We start from the raw sequence: 19,974 nt of genomic DNA on the forward strand, positions 1-19,974 counted from the left end.
CGGGCTCCCGAGGCCCCAGAGTACAATCATGTGATGGCAGGAAAAAGCTGAGAACCACACGTGAGAGGGACACCTTCAATCAAATCACCCCCAAATGCACTTCTGCACACAAACCAAAGATTCCACAAATCTGAGGAACAAGTCAATGAGGACTTCAGGGCAGAGAGACTGTCTGCTGTGTCTGGTTAGGAAGGGAAGATGCTCCACACGGAAACTGAGGAATGAATGAGAAGTCTAGCTCCGATTCTGAAACAGCGAGGACAGAAATCAACCTCCCTGGGTCTACATTTCTCATCTATAAAGTGAGAGTTGCCCTAACTCTGCATCCTCTAGTCCTACAATTGCACTAGTCTAAGAAAATCCAGAGTCCCCCAGAGAAACACATCTATGAGAGGTGGGATGCGACATTAAGCTCTTAATTTTAATTATGTGCAAAGTATGCAAACATGGAACATCCCAGTTGAGACACTTAGCACTCCTGCTGGGTGACGCGTGGGTCTCACCTGAGAAACTCGTGTTCAGTGCAGACCTGAAAGCAGCTACAGAAGCGACAGGCACAGCAGCCTCAGGTTCCCCAACTGCCCCCTTTCTGCCGTCAGTGAGGGACTGAGAAGATCTGGTAAGAGACGCTCAGACCTAGGGCTCGGAGGCAAAGCCCCAGCTCTCATTCCCTCACCTCCTGGATAGTCAAAGCACATGAGCCCTCATCCCCCCCGAGCCACCTGGTTTCTCAACTACAAGAGGAGAGATCATGAGGCTTCAAGTCACTTCATCCCAAGGCTGTTCTGAGCATCAGATGAGCTTGTCATCAGGGAGGGTCCTCGTACCTCAGAAGGGGTGACAGACGGCATAGGCTGGCCACTATTATAACGGCGACTGAAGCCCGTGGATATGGGCATCGAGGAAAGATTCGTGGGGGTCACTTAACTTATGTGAGATGCAGGTTGTTCAGCTGTCCAATCCGGGCAATGATATCTACTGTGTGGAGATCAGAGTTGAGGGGGTGAAGCTCCTGGCACAGTGCAGGGACACAGCAGATGCTCAATAAATATAAACACACCTCTGAGTGTGGTGGCCCAGGGTCCTTCCACGTTCTGCCTCCCGCCCTCTGGGACTTAGCAGTGGACACGATTCCAACAAACATCTCAGAGCATCGTGTTCCCACCTTCACATGCACGGGCCAGCAGCAAGAGCATCGATTTTAAGGGTCAAGCTGCTGAGGGCTGAGCAGAATTTATTATTAAACAAATTCACTGGACCAGAGTTCTTGCCGTCAGTAACTGCACCATAAGCAGTGGCCAAGGGCATATTACCATCTACATGAAAGAGACATCAACTGGACGTATTAAAAGAATAAGGAAAGCCACGGTCTCCCGAGCCCCTGTTACACGCTAGCACCGTGGCGGGCACATGAGCGCCATTTCCAGCTCTTACAAGCGCCTGCCAACCGGGCATCATCACACCTGCTGTATCAGGGGTTCACCTGAGACAATCCAGGATCTGACAGCACACACTTGTCCTTAAAGCACGTACTCTTTGCTCTAAATCACTCCATTTTTTTACAGGGAGAGGGTGCCTTTCTCTAGTCTGTGTTCTCTTACACTCTGTTCCTGGACTTGGTCCCCAAAGTACAGAGAAGCGCTACACTTGCAGAAGGAGAGGGCATGCAGTCAGCCGAGCCACGCCCCAGACTCCACGTGCACTGGCTGAGCAGGCCCGGAAGGGAAGGGGACGCTCCAAAACAATGAAAGGAGGTTCCCTCCGTCTTTATTTTGAAGAGCGGTGCGCTTCCAACTTGAATACCCGCTCCAGCGCCGAGCCCACTTACCTTGAAGGAGGCGTGCTGCTCCATGTGCCGCAGCAGCTGTGGCTTCTGGGCTGCTGTGTAGTCACACACCGCGCACTTGAACTGCTTCCCTGAAAAGAAGGGAGAAGAAGGTGAGCACCGTCAGGCTCGCAGCCCCTGCGTGTGAGTGGAGCGTGCATGAAGGCACGAAGAGGCCCCGTGCCGTCGGGGGTGTCCAGAACGTCAGGGGGAACTGGCAAGGAAGTGCACAGCCGCAAGGCAGCATGCTCCGTCTAGCCCAGGGGAGGCTGGGGGGCCGGACGCCAGGGGCCTCAGTGTCTCCCTAGGAGTGTGGACGCCATCCCGAGAGCCAACAGCACCTGCAGAATGCCCTTCAGCAAGAGAAGAGATCTGTGTTTTGGAACTCGTAGAGTGTTAAAAGGCAGATTTCAGGAGATGCTAGAGAGAAAACGACAGAGAAGTGTGAAACGTGGGTCTTTTGAGAGGATTAATGTTTCAGTAATTTATAAACATTCAGTAATGTGATAAACAAGCCCACATGTTAAATCAATGGATATATGGGGCACGCTACAATTTTTACCCCTGAGGAGCAAAAATAAAACCTCAACTTGCAATAATACAAACGTGCAACCAAATAAAAATATGGCCCACTTCTCACAGCAGCGATGCTCACCACACAGCTTCTAATGGCTCTAAGCCTCCGGAGGCAGCAATGACCACAGTCACTGCACGTGGTGCCACAGAAACACTGGCTCCCTCTGGGAACCTCTCACACCTTTCCTTCCCAGATGAGCTGGGTGAAAAAGCTGTCCACCTCTGCAGCCTCCATGCTCCTTTTCTAGCCACTCCTGAGCCCACCCCAAAACTGGCAGGTGACACCAGCTTGCCCCATAACCTGTCTCGCCAAGGTAACCAGGGACCTCCATGACGCCAAGCCAATGGCAGACTTCAGTCCTTATTTGACAGGACTCTACCGCACGTGGCTCTGCTAACACCGCACTTGGGAAACCCTCTGCTCCTCTGACGCCACGCCACTACTGCCTCTCCGTGCCTCTCTATTCGTTCTGTGTATCCCGGAAACACTCTCTCCCATCTACAGCTTTTTCACACAGAGGTCCCAGACTGCTCCAGCCCACACACCCGCTCTTCTTCTACAGGCATCCTTGCATGTAAACCTTTGAGGTCAAAATCTACACCTTCTACGCATACTTTTACACCTTCTACCCTTCCCTAAACTTGAGATTTGAGTTTTCAACTGTCTGCTGGACTACTGCTTAGCTGTCCCAAATGTCCTAATTTGGACTCTTTGCCTCACCCATCACATGGGTTCCACCTCCAGCATTCCTAGTTTATCACCCACCTGATCACCTAAGTCAGAGATCCAGTAGCCTTCCTCAACATCTCCATGACCCCAACTTCACTCACCTTATTTTTTTAGCACCTGACTTCAACTCCCAGTATTTTTCTATTTCTCTCTGTTTCTAAAACCTCCACACTGGTTAAGGCCCTCCTCATTTCTTTCCTGGACAACGGCAAAAGCCATTGCTCAAATGAATTGGTTTCCTTTCTTTCAGGCAACCCTCCCATCCATCTATCACCCACCCACTGCCCCCCCCTCCATCCATCATCCATCCATCCTGATGCCCCATCCTCCATCCTTGATCTAACACACAAACTCGTCCACAGCCCTTGCTGCACAGCCCACCAATGACTCCAAATACAGATCAAAGGTGAAGTTCCAAAGCATGGCATGGAAGGCACCCAAAATCAAAGTAACTCTCCCCCCGATCCCTCTCTCTGACTTCCTGTTTTGCCTTTGCAGTCCAAGAACCCTGAGCCTCTGCTAACATCTTCCATGCCTGAGATGCACTGTCTCTTGGCATGTGGTCATTCTTCACTTTAACTCAAAACTCCAGTTGAACAACATCTCTGGTACAAGCGGGCTAAGAGCCAGCCCCCTGAAGCTCCCACACACACTCTCACACACTCTGTCCACGCCCCGGCCCTGCAGCATGGTCATGACCTGCCATTGGCCTCCCATCGGCAGGAACCATGTCTGAAGTCATCTTGGCACTCCTAGTGCCTGAGCGCCTGGCACACACTGAACATATTCTGTGCATTCTACTAAACTGAGCTGGGCAAGAAGCAAAAAGGAAACTTTGTACATCTTACTTGACCAATGCTCTCAATAGCAGCAGCAAAAGGGAAACAATAATATAAACATGTTAATACTGCAATTGTACCTATCATTCCAGGCGAAGGACCCCCAAACTCTAGATTCCACTAATTCTGCAAGTCCAAAGTATGAGGAACACTTTTTCATGTGTAAGGCAGAAAAGTCATAATTAGAGCGCAGTTAACACCTTCCCTTGAACACAGTACCATCTTTTTCAAACAGAAGGGCTATGCATGGCTACACATCTCGGGTATAAACTCGGACACCCATACTTCTCCACTGGTGTGTGACTCGCCTAAATACATCATGACTGTGCCAGGCAGCCTGAGCAGAATGCTGTCTAGGTTCCCCACTGGCACCATGCGGGGAGGAAAGCTGATATCCACGTTGATAAATATTTTCACTCACTACCAATACACTTGGATCAAAGAGTAGGAGATTAAGCTAAAAATGATTAGTGCCTGAAATGAATAAATGGCATCACCTCGTTTGAGGTCCACAGTCAACCTTTTATGAATATACTCCCGGGGCTCGCCAGAGACAAGGAAAGAAGGCAGCTCTTAAAAGCCATCCCTTATGAGGCGTCAGAGCGCAGGCAATAAATATTACAAATGTTTTCAGCGACCAATGACGCCCCCCCACCGAACAGGCTGGGAGAGCGCTTGACATAATCTTTTGCTGCCTAATTAAAATAATGCAATAGAGATGCATGACTACTCATAAAAATGTAATGATTTGAGACTATCAGACTGTTTTCTATCAAGATACTCCTGAGAATCACAGGGAGAATTGTCTAGAAAACGCAGTATTTACCCGAGGTTAGAGTGACCTCAAAGGGCTGGTAGGTGCACAGCAAATGGCTGTATTGGATGTGAGTCATAGAGCAGCCCAGGAAAAGAAGGGAATGATGACAAAGAAAAAATGAGGTGGACGTTTTAAAAAACTTAATTCATTTTGCACACAATGTGCCCGGCTAGCTCTACGTAGCGAGCTGCTGGCCGTCAGCAGCTGTGCCAGGACATGGCGTGTCTGATCTCCTCGCGCTGCCCAGAACCTGGGGAGGCAAGGCAGGGCACCCCTCTTATGGATGAGGGACTAGGAACACGAAGCTGAGCAACTTGCCAGGTTGTGAAGCAGTCGGTGGCAGAGCCTGGATTTGGACCCCAAAGCTCTGACTTGGCTCCGTAAGAATCCTCTTGGCTAAGAAGGACATGGCATGATTTCCCCAAAGGGAACAAAGAATTTCCAACAGCAAAAGGGGCACATATGAACCACACGCATAAAGCCTGGTCCCGCAGGGTGGCGGCCCCGGGAAGCACCAGTGTGGCAGCAGAGGGGCGCTCTCCTGCAGCCCCGGCCAGCTCACCTGTGAGGCCCGGGGTTCATTCCTCCCTGCTGCTCAGTGTGTCCCCACTAGAAAAATGGGGAGGCAACCTCTGCCTGCTGCCAGGATGGGCTCAGACTCTGGGCGGCAAGCACCCGAAAAGTGGTCCCCTGAGAGAAGAGGCTGAGGGTGTGTGCAGGTGACCCAGCAGCGGACCCTGCTCTGCCACGGCCACTGGGGCAGCACCCCTCAAATCCCAGTGTTTTGACCTCCCTGACACGCTCGGGGACAATCCAAGGATAGGTCCAGTTAAGCCAGCCTGAGATAATATTCCTTAAAATAGAAAGAATACAAACAGAGAAAGGAAAATGATAACATGTAAGTAACATAATATCAAAGAGTTCACAGAAGGCTTTCCGCACCCTGCCCCCAGCAACTGCTCTGGCCTTGTCTCCACCCATAGCAAGCCGTGACCACCTGGCAATGGCTGATGGGACCCTCCCCGTTACCTCCTGTGCTCAGCCGTGACCCTCGCCCCCCTCTCTCCACCCCAGGGACATAGCACACTCACGCCACCTCCGGGCCTTTGCACTTGCTGCTCTGGGGCCTGGGGTGCCCTTCCTTCCATGCTCTGCTGGCTGGTTTCTCTTCCATGACCATCCCCATCTTCCTTTACTGATTCATTTGTTACATCCCTCATCTTGTAACATTTTCATATTGAAACTGAACCGTTTCACATTCGTATTTTCATATCTCAATTTTCTCAATATTTAAGATATTTCTTCATATCTCAACTGTGATATACCCCCTATTTTATTGATTTATCTTGTTTCTCGTTCAGCTTCATGACAGTGGGGTGTTTCGTTTCTGCTTTGGTTGTTGTTCGTACTACCCGCTGCTGTATCCGAAGTGCCTAATTCCAAGTGGCTCACCAATTCATCGCTGGTTGGTTCACCTGGCACCCTCGGTGGGCTGCAGGTACTTTGGGGACAGGGACAGTAGACTTCTCATTCCACATCCTTGTGCCCGGCAGCGAGAGCATGCCAGCTATGAGGCTAGCAGCAAGTCACGGGGCCGTCCCAGCAGGATGTCTGCTCAGCCATGTGCCCTCTCCCTCCCCACAGCCACCACCATCACACAGGGCACCACCAGAGCCTTGTATACGGCCCTGCCCACCATCCCTGCCCTCCCAGCCACAGGTGATGGGACCGCTGTGGACCAGTGACCCAAGCTGAGCCAGGAATCTGAACTGTCGGGATCTGAAGCATGTAACTCAGAAGCTATTGGTCATTATATTTTCAATCTGTGGATGAAATAAGAACACAAACCAGTCTGCAAAGGGAGACAGAGACAGAACGTCAGAACAAGGAGGCAGAGATGAGCAAAGGTGAGTGACGAAGACATCCACTCAGCAAGCACTCCCTGAGGGGCCACTGTGTGCGGGGACCAGGCCGGACCCCTGAGCACAGCAGCGGGCAGACAGCGGAGCCCTTGCCCTCATGGAGCTCACAGCCTATAAGGACAAGAAGCAAATAAATCACTACAAATCACAATGGGCTATGGGGGAAACGGACGGGGCCGTGGAGGGTGAGGAGGCCGGGACAGGGTGTGGCCACGGGGCTGAGGCAGCAGGGAAGGCCTCTGTGGTCAAGTGAAGGTGAGAGGTCGACGGGGTCCAGCCACAGTTAGAGGAGGTGAGGACAGTCCTGTGAAGAAGCAACGGAAAACGCAAGGATCGCTGTCTCTGTAGGATATAATAAACGTCCCTTTTCTGTTTCAGTGACCTCAAATGAGTTTCTCACAATGGCAAGCAAGAGTCCCAGCAAATACAGCTGTTGAATGAATCAGTGGGTGCATGAATATAAAACGCCAAGACCCCTCAAGGCAAAGACATAAAAAAGGACACGAACAAACAATGCACTCAAGAGAGGATTAAATCCGACTTAATTAATCAAAAGAAGTCCAATGACAGCAAACACTTGCACACAGCGCTATGAAACCGTCAATGTTACAAATTCCTCATGCACGTTACTCTTGTAATCCAGCTAATCCTCTAATTCACCTGATCGATTTCATGATTATCAAATCCCTAAAAAGTATAATAAAATGGTAAGGTCTGATATCCATTAAACTAAGAAACTGAACTTGTTTAATATCATGCAAAAATGAAAGAGTTCAGTGAGAACACTGTCATGTTTCTGGTACAATTTTTTTGAAAAGTAAGCTGGCCGTGCAATGCGTGATTCAAACCACCAAAACGAAAGAGCCACCCTGCTCCTGGAAATATGTCCTAAGGAATTAATTCTTGCATTAATTAATTAATGCAAGAAAGCATTCCCTGCAACATAAGCTGTAATAACGGGAGGAAAAAAGAAAACAATACATTGCCCCAAAATAAGAGAATGGTTACGTAACTCATGGATCACCACCTTAATGGAACATTATGCACCTCTTAAATGTATTATTCATGGACTCTACAGCAACAAAAACTAATAGTAATTTTAAAGCTAAAAGAATGATATTTATCCTTTAATCACAACTATGTAATCATTCCATCTGAACAGGAATAAAGGTTGAAAAAAATGTTTTAAAGAATAATTCATTTGTTGTGTGATAGAATTGTGGGCATACTTGTAGGAAGGGGTTAGATTTTTGTGACTGTGGTTTTAATGTTTTCTGTGTAACAGAAAAGCATTTCTGGTAAATTAGCACCCATCTTTGAAAGGCTGGGATGTTGGATCCCATTTGCTATTGCCCACAGTCCAGAAGACGGGTCTTTCAGTGTGGAACAATAAAGTGATATCAGTGGTTCCCAAACTTGAAGCTCAAAAGAGTGCACTGTCTTTAAAACACCGGCCAGCCTTGACTAGCTGTACACTGACTGAGGCATCTCTGCCCCTCCTCTTTGCACAGAGAAGAGAGTGGCCTAATTTTGTGAATCATCTCAGGGTGGTCATTTCTTGTCTTCTGAGTTAGGATTGAACCTTTCTAAACAGTCAGAAGTCATTCTGAGCCAATCCTCGTCAGTAAGGAGAACAAAAGAAAGCAGAGCCACGCCACCCTCTGGAGAAACACTCTTTTGAGGGAAGCACTCCAAGCTTACTGCAAAAACACCGGCACAATGAGAAAAGCTAATTGAAGGTACAAAGTCTTCCCCGTTACAAACTACAGAATTTAGAATCTCAGTTACTTATGAAATTTTTATTTGATCCAGAGGCCCAGAGGTTAAACGTCAAAATCACAACAACCCAGATGAACCTTACAAATTTAACGTGCAAAGGAAGAAGCCAGACACAGAAGAGCACGTTTATATGAATCAGTTTATACGAAGTTCAAAGACAGGACAGATCACCTTCCAGTGTTAGAAGTCTGGGTAGTAGCTACCTTGAGGAGTAGTGAAGGGGAACAGCTGGGGGGATGGGTGAGGAGGGCTCCTGAGGGGCTGGCAATGTTTGTGTCTCATCCTAGGATGTGGTTACACGCTGTGCTTCCTTTGTGATAATCCACTGAGTGGAACACTTACCAATTATGCATTTTTTGTATGTGTGTGATACTTTAACTTTAAAAACGTGAAAACAACAACAGTACAAGAACGAAACAGTCAGGCTACCTTCCCCAGAAGGGGCTCAGGAACTGGCACCAAATTAGTTAAGGAAAGAAAAGATGTGACGGGTAGTTCAAGGATAAAGTCTGAGGACTGCATGGCAGTGTGTGAATGACCCTGGCTGCTGCTGCAGGTGGTAAGAAAAAAGACACAATCGGCAATCTCTGCACCTGTGCTTTCCCGTCAGGCATCTTTCCGAGTGCTGGGTTTGCTGGAGATTTCCACTGTGGATATTGTTGCCCGTTCTGGAAACACGATGTTTCACCAGCAGCTCCTATTTTCCTCAAAATGTGTGATGGTGCAACTCCCGTTCAAAGATGGGAGATCGGGGCGGGGGGGGGGGTATAAATGTCACCTCCACTACTTCTGTTCATCCCTCAATAGGTGAGGTACCATCTTTGCAGAATCTCCGTTTTCAAGTTTCCTCCGGGAGGATTCTGTTTCTCTAACTTGAGCTCTTCAGCCAGTGCTTCATGGCCAACTGGCTGACGGAACAAAGCTGATCTCTGACCTGTGGACACTGGCTGCGCCTGGCAGTGGGATGCTGGCTAAATCAGGTACCACCAGAAAAAGCCCAGGGTCTGGAGGCAGGCAATCCTGAGCTCAGCCCTTGACTCAGGTCTTAGGCAGAAATCTACTCAGCTTGTCCTGCCAGGTAGAAGGGACAGGATTTGGAGGTGGGATGGGGGAGAAAAGGAACAGAAGTCCCTGTTATACTGCCTTGGGTTAGACATCGAGAGGTGCCCCCAACCCTGGGAGGGTTAGGACTGCCCTTCCTACTAAATTTCCTTCTGCTCTGGAAGGAAAGGTGACTGTGCAAGAGCACGGGGCTGCGGAGGGGGCAGTGGAGCCCCTGCCTGGCTGAGGCCCCTGTGCTCAAGCAGGAGATCCTCCTGAGTAGAGGAGATGCGCTCCGCTCCTAAAACTAGACGTCCTCGCCTGCTGGCAGCCGCGTGGGGTGCTCACTCCAGGATATACAAAGCCCCCAGCCTCGTGACCAGCACTTAGAAAATGCACAGCACCTTGGCGAGGATGTGGTGAAAAGGGAACACATACACTGTTGTCGGGAATCTAAGCTGGTCCAACCACAATGGAAAATAATACGGGGTTTCTCAGAAAATTAGAAACTGACCTACCGTATGATCCAGCAATTCCCCTACTAGTATATACCCAAAGGAAATGAAAATGGGATTTCAATGAGATATATGCATTCCCACATTTACTGAAGCATTATTCACAATAGGCAAGATACGGAAACAACTTAAATGCCCATCAACAGATGAATGGATAAAAAACATGTGGTGTGCACGCACGCGCGCGCGCGCGCACACACACACACACACACACACACTGGAATATTATTTGGCCGTGAGAAAGGACAATATCCTCCATTTCCAACAATATGGATGGACCTTGAGCACATGATGCTAAGTGAGATAAGTCAGACAGAGAAAAACAAGTACTGTATGATATCACTTATACGTGGAATCTAAAAAATCAAAAGCAAAGAGTAAAATACTGGTTAATGGGGATGAGGGAGGGAAGGAGGGAGGGATAAAAACTGATGTTATTTAAGGGTACAAACTTGCAACAAGTAGTACATATGCCATAGTGATGCTTTTTTTACTTTTTGGCTGCACTACACAGCATGTGGGATCTTAGTTCCCTGGCCAGGGATTGAACCCATGCCCCCTGCAGTGGAAGCACAGAGTCTTAACTGCTGGACCACCAGGGAAGTACCACCATAGTGATCTAACACACAGTATAATGAATATAGCCAACAATACTATACTACAGCTATGTAATGAGATAGATATCACTGCAATGGCAATCATGTTATTGATACAATATATAAATGCATCAAAGCAACATGTTATACACCTTACATTTACCTAATGTTGTATGTCAAATATATTCAATAAAATTAAAAAATACTTAATCATCACAAGAAAGAAATTTTAACTAGGTGATGGATGTTAACTAAACTTATTGTGGTAGAGTCACTTCACAATATATACATATATCAAATCATTATGTTGTACACCTTAAGCTGATACATTATATATGAGCTGTATTTCAATAAAACTGGAAAAAAACTTTAAAAAAAGGGTAACATACACCACCTGCTGGCTTCCTTTGTTTCCTGCTGCACCCTCATCTGCTCGATGAGTGTCCCCGAGGATGGTTCCAGCTGCTTAGTTTCTTTAAATAGAGCTCTATATAAAACCAGGGCCCAATGGAATGGCAGAAAAATCTTAAACCGTCAGAAGAAAATAAAACTGTCCCCTTGTCTTCTGGCATTTGGATTCCATCAGAAACCAAAGAAAGACAGTGATGGAAAACTTCTGTTTTAAGGCAACATGTTTGGAATATCTGCTAAATTAAATAACTCCTGCTAAATCAAACTTCATGTGTACCTCAAACTTGAAGGAACGCTAAAATATTTAAAGAAAGAAATCTGCATAAATATGAACTATTACTCGTAATATCTGGAGGCATAAAAGTGAAAATGCCTTCTTATGACTGTTTATCCAGTCTTACTGAAAAAGGTGGTATTTTGCATAAGCAAATTTTTCAGAAAACTGCCTTTACCCTTTGCAACACTGATACTCTTTAAATATTAACTCTTGCACTGTGCCTTCCTAAAGAAGGAATATTTGAGAGAAGAGTAATTTGATCTTTCCTAAATGACACAGACGATGTAGATTAATCACCACAAGTATTCATTTGTACACTGTGTCGAGAGTGGCTGGGAACATGAGAATACCAATCCCTAACGGAGCAGGTATACGTACACCTCTTAGAATTAACCCACACTCAGTGTGAACCCAATAAACCTCCCCAGAACCCCACTGCGGTAAGCTGATAATGCCCTCCCCCCAAAATACCCAGGTCCTAAACCCCAGGACCTATAAACATTACGTCATATGTAAAAGGGATTTTGCAGATGTGCTCAAGTTAAAGATCTTGAGATAGGAGATGAGCCTGGATTATCCAGGTGGGCCCAATGAAATCGCAAGGGTCCTTATAAGAGAGAGGCAGGGGGTTCAGACTCCGAGAGGAGATGTGATGAAAACAACAGAGGGAGAGGGGGGGTGAGAACTATGGTGCTGGCTTTGAGATGAAGGGCGTGCTCGTAAGCCAAAGGATACAGGCAGCCTCTGGAAGCCAGAGAGGTTACAGAAACAGATTCTCCCCTGGGGCCTCCAGGAGAAATGCAGCCCTGCTGACAGCTTGATTTTAGACTTCTGAGCTCCAGAGCTGTCACATAATAAATCTGTGTTGTTTTAAGCCACTAAACTTGTGGTAGCTTGTTACAGCAGCCACAGGAAACTAATACATCCCCATACACAGGAAACTTCATCACCCCCATGTTACAAATAGGGATGATAGAGCACCTGTTCAAGGTCATTCGGACAGGAAGTGGTTCCGACCTGGGACTGCCCCCGTGAGCACAAGGTTTTACTCACTCTGCCGTACTGCCTCTCTACATAGCCTGGTACACACGGGTCTGCCGCCTAAAGTGAGCAGAGCACCCTGCAGGAAGCATAACAGGCATCTGGCAGCAGGTGTTCTGCAAAGCACACATACATCTTTGCAGTTCTGGCATCTGCAGTCATTTGTGCGACGGCAACTCAGAACAGAAGTAGCTGCAGCGGTAAACAGGCAGTTTAAGAAGTCTCTGTACTTTAACGGCTGAACTTGAAGCAGCTTAGGGACGGATGATTCTCTGTAATTAGTACATCAGTTTTGATACAAGGAGGAATGGATCAGCATTAGACAGAGAAAGAAACAGAAGGCAGAGCTCGATAAAAGACCAGGAAAGAGCAAGGCACCAGAAAGGATTAAATTAGAGTCTCTGTGCCAGGTATGTGCAGCCGAGACCCCTCTACCCAGGTGAGGTTGTAGGTAACCAAGCCTTATTCCACAGTTAATCTGTGTATTAGTCTAAGCTAACTGTTCAGTAAGCTGTACACTTCATTTTCTAGTATGAGCTCAGTTATTCTTTTTTTTAATTGGAGTATTTTTGCTTTACAATGTTGTGTTAGTTTCTGCTGTGCAACGAAGTGAATCAGCTCTATGTGTATATATATATCCCCTCCCTCTTGGACCTCCCTCCCACCCCTCCCCCATCCCACCCACCTAGATCATCACAGAGCACCGAGCTGAGCTCCCTGTGCTATACAGCAGGTTCCCACTAGCTATCTGTTATACACATGGTGGTGTATTTATGTCAGTCCTAATCTCCCAATTCGTCCCACCCTCCTCTTCCCCCACTGTGTCCACATGTCTGTTTTCTACATCTGCCTCTTTATTCCTGCCCTGCAAATAGGTTCATCTGTACCATTTTTCTAGATTCCACATATATGCGTTAATACATTCTTATGGTTTATAAAAACCTCAGAAAAAGAGCTTCAGGTGGCCCCAGACAGGGTGCACGCAGAAACTGGGACTCCTGGGTCCTAAAGTCAGCCCTCCCCTCTCCTGCCCGTCAGCCAGACACCAGCCCGTGAAGATAAGCCACGGAAACCTACTGTGTTCACTGCTGTTGCCCCTCTCCCACCCCTGACCCTCGATCTTTTCTCCAGGAGTAAGTTGGAGGAAGGCTAAGAGGGACGAGACCAGTCTCACTGAAGCCTAGTAAATGAACCTGGTAAGAACAACCATCTGGCTGCTCAGGTACCATTTTCTTTTAACTTCTGGGTTCTAGAGTGTATGCTTATAGAAGTAAAAAGACTATGGATGAGTGCAGCTACTCTATGCTAGAGTGACTGTGTTTTTCAGAGGAAACTCCATACTTACATCTCCTAGAATATTTCAATGTGTAGCCATGGGATCTCTTACTATAAATCGAAGAAGCAAGGGAAAAAGTGGTACTTCCTCCACTCAGACCTAATTTCCACATTCAGCTCTCCACTTGTCCAGTTATTACACACACAAGAGTGCTTGAAGCTTGGATAATTCCCCTTTGTAAATTCTACCAGAAAACTTCTTATCTCCAGTGTATGAGGGCAGGTTGGATTGGGAGAAGGAGGGGACCCAAAGGAATTAGCACTGAACTTCAAAGAGCTTTTTATTTCATGATTAGAGAATTCTTGTTTGATTAGGTAACCTAAAGGCACTGCACCATTTAACCTCCCTCATCTGCTCTGGGTGGGCAGAATCATGTATAAAACTGTAGACCACACATCACGTGTCTAGACCCTCTCAAGTCCAAAGCGGGGAGATGTGCTACCAGCATGATTTCTACGTTAAATTCTTGCACCCGCTGGCATACATGCAAAGGGTTTAATCGGGCCCTTTATAGATCAGTATCTCTCTTCGTACATTATCAACTGGCAAACCTTTCTAGCAGAAACCTTCACCCGTTCTGGCCTATCTCTTCGAAGGCACAGTAATGAGCTCCTCTGGGAAACAGGAATGAATAAACAGGAATAGATCACTTTAAAGAAGCCAATACAAGTGAAAAATGAGATTCGCAATCAGGTAAAGGAGAGGGTAATTACTCAATTCCTTTCTACTTCATTAAAAGATACCCAGGAAGATTCATTTAACAGTGAGTTCCTCTACCGTATTCTAAGATCTCTAACTCACAAGCATTTGATTTGCTAGAACCCTCTGGGGGATGAGGCGCAGAAAAGAGCTGGCACTTCCTGAGCGCTCCTACGTCCCACCCACTCTATGTAAGGCACTTTACATGTTCCTTCACTCATCAATCAGCAAAACTTCATGGAGCACCTACTGCAAGTCAGGCACTGTTAGGTGCTGGGGATACAAAACAAAACCAATAGCGTAAGTCAAAACTCCCTGCTTGAGGAGCTTACAGTCTAGTGGAAGACACAGAAAATCATGAAAAAATATATATATATTGCACATTAGAGAAAGATAGCTCTAAGAAGAAACAGTAAGAAACATGGAAGAAAGTATGAAGTTAGTGGGAGAGTTCCAGTGGTAGAGACAAAAAAAAGACAAACAAGAAAACTATACAGTACACTTATCAGAGAAAGATAAGCCAAAAGAAAAACATAAACACGAGGGGATTTGGGATGATCTGGTGGAACGCTGAGATTTTAAAGACACAGTGTAGATGGAAGAGATACGGGAACATATATTTATGTATAACTGATTCACTTTGTTATAAAGCAGAAACTAACACACCATTGTAAAGCAATTATACTCCAATAAAGATGTAAAATAATAAAAAATAAGTAAATAAACACACAGTGTAGCCAAGGGAAGGCCTTCCTGAGAGAAGGACTCTCGAGTGGGACCTGAAGGCCATGAACGAAGTATCCATTCAGGCATCTGGCGGGGAGAACACACCAGGCAGGGGGAGGGCAAGTACCCTGAGGTGGGCATGAACCTGGCAGACCTGCAGAGCAGAGAGGAGACGGATCCGTCTGGAGAGAGCAGCGCAGATGAGGCCAGAGATGGGGGCGGGGTGAGGGGGTCAGAGAGATCACGGTTAGGATTTTGGCAGTTACTCTGAGGCGCGTGCAACAGGACTGACTGTGGGGACAGGGCCGAAGCAGGAAAAGCAGCTGGGATGCTACTGCAAGAACAGAGGCAAGAGGGGACGGCGGCCAAGCCGTGAGGACGCCCAGAAGTGGCAGAATTCTGGATCACGTCGAGGCAAGAACACACAGGATTTGCTAGAGGACCATCTGCAGGGTGTGAGCAAGACAGTCAGGAGTGAGTGACTCGAAGTTTCTGACCCGAGCGCCTGAAAAGGAGCTGCATTTACTGAGATGGCGTAGAGCAGGGGTCGGCAAACTGCGGCCCACGGGCCGAATGCAGCCTGCTTCCTGTTTCGTAACAGCTGGGGGTTAAGAATGGCTTTGACATGTTTCAAGGTTTGTGAAAACAAACTAACTAAAACAAAGAAGAATATGCAGCGGGAGCCCTAGGTGGCTCTCAAAACCTAAAAAATGTACTGTGTCTTTAGAGAGTTTGGTGGCCCCTGGACCACAGGAGACGCACGTGCTAAGTCTGAGGGGCCTTCCAGACACAGGCACAAATGCTGAGTGGGCAGCGGCAGATGCAGAGCTGAAGGCTGGGGGCGAGGACGGGTCTGGAAATGGAAGTTTGGAAGCCTTCACGTAAATGGTGTGTAAAGCCATGAGGCAGAGAGGATCACCTAGGGTGAGGGTGCAGAGGGAAGGGTTCTCGCATGGAGCACTGCGGCCTGGCAAGATGTAGAGGTCAGAGCTGAGGGGGCACCAGGAAAGGAGACTGAGGGGCGGCCAGAAGCATGGGAAGAAGCCCAGACGAGGGGGGCGCGGCGCCTGCCCTTCCAACCTTGCAGCCGCTAGGCGAGGGGGGTGTAATTATCCCCACTTCACTGAGGAGGAGACTGAGGCTCAGAGGAGTCACTGAGCCGAGGCCACCCCACCAGGCAGTGGCAGGCGAGACTCAAGCCTCCCAGCTCTGCCTACTTCACGCAGCTCCTCTGAGGAGCAACCTGCTGAACTATTACTGACACAACTGCGCGGAAAACCAAATAATTTCAGGCAGGCTTTAAAGCCATGCCTGCTTCTAAATAAAGAGCTAACTCTATGGTTACAGGCTGGGAGCCTCATCAAGGTAGCCGGGCCCCTAGTATGAGCACATTTCCCCGAGGAATTCAAAGCATGTTTCAGCTGTTGTCAAACAGCTCATGAAGCCGTCCAGTTTACCCAAGGAAATAATAATTAAATGAGAAAAACTAGATGTCCACAAAAAAAAGAAGAAAAAGGAATAATATGTGTATGCATAATATTATAATTTTTAAAAGAGTATCTTGCAAAACAATGTACTAGAGCAAAGATCATCAAAACAAACCAAAATCCCAGAATACACTCAACATCTTGAGAAATTCTGGCATTTCAAAACAAAATGGAAAGGACTGATTTCTCAATAAATATGTTGAGTCAACTGATAACTGTTGAGAAACAAAGAGTCCTATGACAGACCTTGCACCAGAATAAATGTCAAGAATATTAAATTTCATACATGTTATAAACCCACAAAATAAAACTTGAAGAAAGTACAAAAGAATTTTCCCCTAAGATGGGGAAGGTTTCTTTTAACATAGAGAAATAAATGGAAATAGGAAAAAACATAAAGGAAGAGACTGACCAATTTAAATATGCTAAGTTATTTCGCATCTATATATAAAAAGATACACTAAAAACACAGAAGCAAATGGTAAGTTGGAGGGAAATATTTGCACACTATGACAAACCACTGAGATACAAAAAGCTTTCAGAAGTCAGCAAAATGTGAGTACTACCAAAAAATGGGTGAGAGATGTAACTAAAGTTGTTTAAAACTTTAGTTTGTTGTTTAAAACTTTTCCTTTTCAGTTTTTAAAACTGAAAAGGAAAAGAAGAGCCTATAGTTACAGAACAGATCACCAATGGAGATGAACAGCTGGTCTACAACCCAGGACTCCACTCACCAGGCTGGCCTTTGAGAAGGCATGACACCACAGCAAGTGTCAAAACAGACACACAAAGGAGTCCCAGCAGGCCTGGGGAAGAAGTGGTCACCCCAAAGTGAGACCAGAGAAAATGACACTGCACCACACATTTCCACATCTGAAGCACTCCATTACACTTGCCTCCTAGAATCACAGAGCATCAAGGCTAAAGAGACCCAAGAAACGTTAAGGTCTCACGTCCTTATTTTGCAGCATAACAAGACCGAGGCCCAAGTAGGGAAGAAGCTGGCCCACGAGGATGCCCCTGTCCCACTGTCCTCCTGGTGGTCACACCCAAGAACTGATGCCCTTCTTCACAGACTGGCGAGTGTTTGAAAATAAGACATGACTTTACAAAATACCTCATCCTCCCAAGAATGTCAGGAAAGAAAATGAAGAGTAACAGTGCAAACTTCCTGCTTTGTTAAGAAAATATTTCATAAAGTCTTTTGGGAAGGTCGTGTTACTACTTTGACTCCACACACATATTTGTCCATCTGAACTCCCCTTCCTGCTGAAGAGCTCAGGGAAGCAAGTGAAGTGACAGACGGGACAGGCTGAGTGTCCCTGGGATGCCTGCTGTGATACCACTACTTACACCAACCCCATCCCTGCATGACCCAGGACGGCCTGTCCACGATCCCTGATCAGACACGTGCCCCATCTTCTCAGAGCCTTTCGGCACCGAGCCCAGACCTCGGAGCCGGGCACGAGGCCACAGTGCCCTTCCCAGCCCTCCAGACCTGCCCTCACAGCCCAGTGGACACACCACACCTCCCTGGCTCTGGGGACGGCCGCTTCTCATAACTGGCGCTGTATCATTAGGGATTTCAGCGAATATTGTGCGACCATGTCAAGAAATACCAGTGAGGCTTATTGCTGGAAGAGGTGTAAGAATTCACAAATGATTACAGGACTTAATGCTTTCATTACTCAGGATACGACTGCTTTGCTGTCATTGTATCTTTAATTACTTTGATTATGGGTTTTTAAATTTTCAGCACACTGCTTAAGTCTGAACAGCAGGGCTCTGGCTTTGGTTCAGCCTGAGGCAAGCCCTGGTCCTCAATTCTGATGAATCCCAGGCCGAGCATTCGGCCGAGCCCCACGAGCTCCCTGACGGCGCACAGGACGAGATCCCCTGGAACAATCTTAAAGTAAAGGTAGAACCTAGTGGCTGGATCATCCTCTACGCTCTGAAATCAAAACTCTCTGTTGAAATCCCTTCAGTTTTCACAGTGGACTCCAATTTTTGTATATCATTGTGCTAAAGTAACAACTCATTGGTATAGTTTATTAATCTCATCACATGTGATACTGACAAGACCCTCGCAGAACTGGGGTCTAAAGGAACATTTTAAATGTTATATTAGGTCTTTTACGGTTTGGCTGCCTGTCTTCCTAAAATAATTTTGTGATTCAGCCTTTCTTTCTCTGTCGGGCCCCTCTCAAGGTGACCTTCCCGGTCACTGAGACGCACACCCTCCTCCCCAGAGCTCCCGGCCCCTCGCGTCACAGCGCCCGCCTTCCCCATGGCCCACAAGCTTCTCTTCCTCCTGCTATAGCCTAGAAACTTCTTGAAGGCAGGAACTGTTCCTTATTGACCCTGTACCCCAGGCAGGGGGCAGCACACAGGAAGAACTGGGTCAGTGGTTCTTGGTGAATGAATGAAACCTGAAATCCACTTAGGTGTACTTTATCAAGGTCAAACCTGCCCAAATGCTGTTTGTATTTTAGACTGAGTCTCATTTTGGACTGAATACGGGAACCCTGAGGTAGCTTGGGTGATAAAGAGCATGCCCTTGAAGCATCAAGTCAGGTGTGGTCACGGCCACCCCTCAGGACCGTCAGGCTCGGGTGGGGATGGAGGGCTGAACAGGACTGAAACTTCCAGATCAAGGCCTCCTGAGGATGCCTTATTCCCTGAAGGAGCATCCCCTCCACATCCACCCCCAACAAGTGCACGTGCACGCGTGCACGTGCGCGCGCGCGCACGCACACACACACACACACACACACACACACACACACAGAGCGAGTGTTTAGCAAGCACTGGTGGGGTCAGCACGGCTCCAGCACTGAGCACGGAAGCAGGCGAGCTCACTCTGCTCTCCTTCGCAACGGAAGTTCCAAAGACAGAGGCTCCTTCCTGCTCGAGGTGCAGCCACGGTTTCCGCTGGACTCGGGATGTAGGATTCCAACCACACTTTTAGGGGGAAAAGCTCCCTGTGGGGTCACTCACTCACCGTCAGCAGTGTGAAGGAGCTTGTGACTTTTCAATGTCCCTTTTGACTTGAATTTCTTGCCACACATGTCACATAGGTGGGTCTTCTCAGTGCTATGACGGTTCATATGAGCCTTGAGGTTACTCTTGCTACGAGTTGCATACTCGCACAAAGAACATTTGAAGGGCTTCACACCTACCAGAGGAGAAAAAACAGATATACACGTGTATTCATGTATACGTGTGTGCATCAGAAGGAACATATATGTATACATATCTACACACACGTCTCCTTGTCCATTTTGAATAAAGCAGTGCATGCTGGTCCCTAAACACGCCGCACACTTCCCCAGGCCACACTCCTACCCGTGCTACGCC

The 19,974-nt window shown here is 47.3% G+C and overlaps 1 protein-coding gene across 3 annotated transcripts in view; it reads right to left on the minus strand.

The window, feature by feature from the left end:
- The window catches only part of ZFAT (zinc finger and AT-hook domain containing), a 183,895-nt gene that overhangs the window by 73,600 nt on the left and 90,321 nt on the right, over positions 1 to 19,974 (minus strand). For all 3 annotated transcript variants that reach the window (XR_012327433.1, XM_033842739.2, XM_033842738.2), the window contains exons 10-11: positions 19,619 to 19,792; positions 1,829 to 1,917 (exon numbers count right to left, since the gene is read on the minus strand). Coding sequence is in view for 2 of the 3 variants with exons in the window: in XM_033842739.2 (XP_033698630.1) it covers positions 1,829 to 1,917; positions 19,619 to 19,792 (263 nt within the window). In the remaining variant the exon portion in view is untranslated. The remainder of the gene's footprint in view (positions 1 to 1,828; positions 1,918 to 19,618; positions 19,793 to 19,974) is intronic.

This window comes from Tursiops truncatus, chromosome 17 (assembly GCF_011762595.2).
Source record: "Tursiops truncatus isolate mTurTru1 chromosome 17, mTurTru1.mat.Y, whole genome shotgun sequence".
Taxonomy (NCBI): domain Eukaryota; kingdom Metazoa; phylum Chordata; class Mammalia; order Artiodactyla; family Delphinidae; genus Tursiops; species Tursiops truncatus.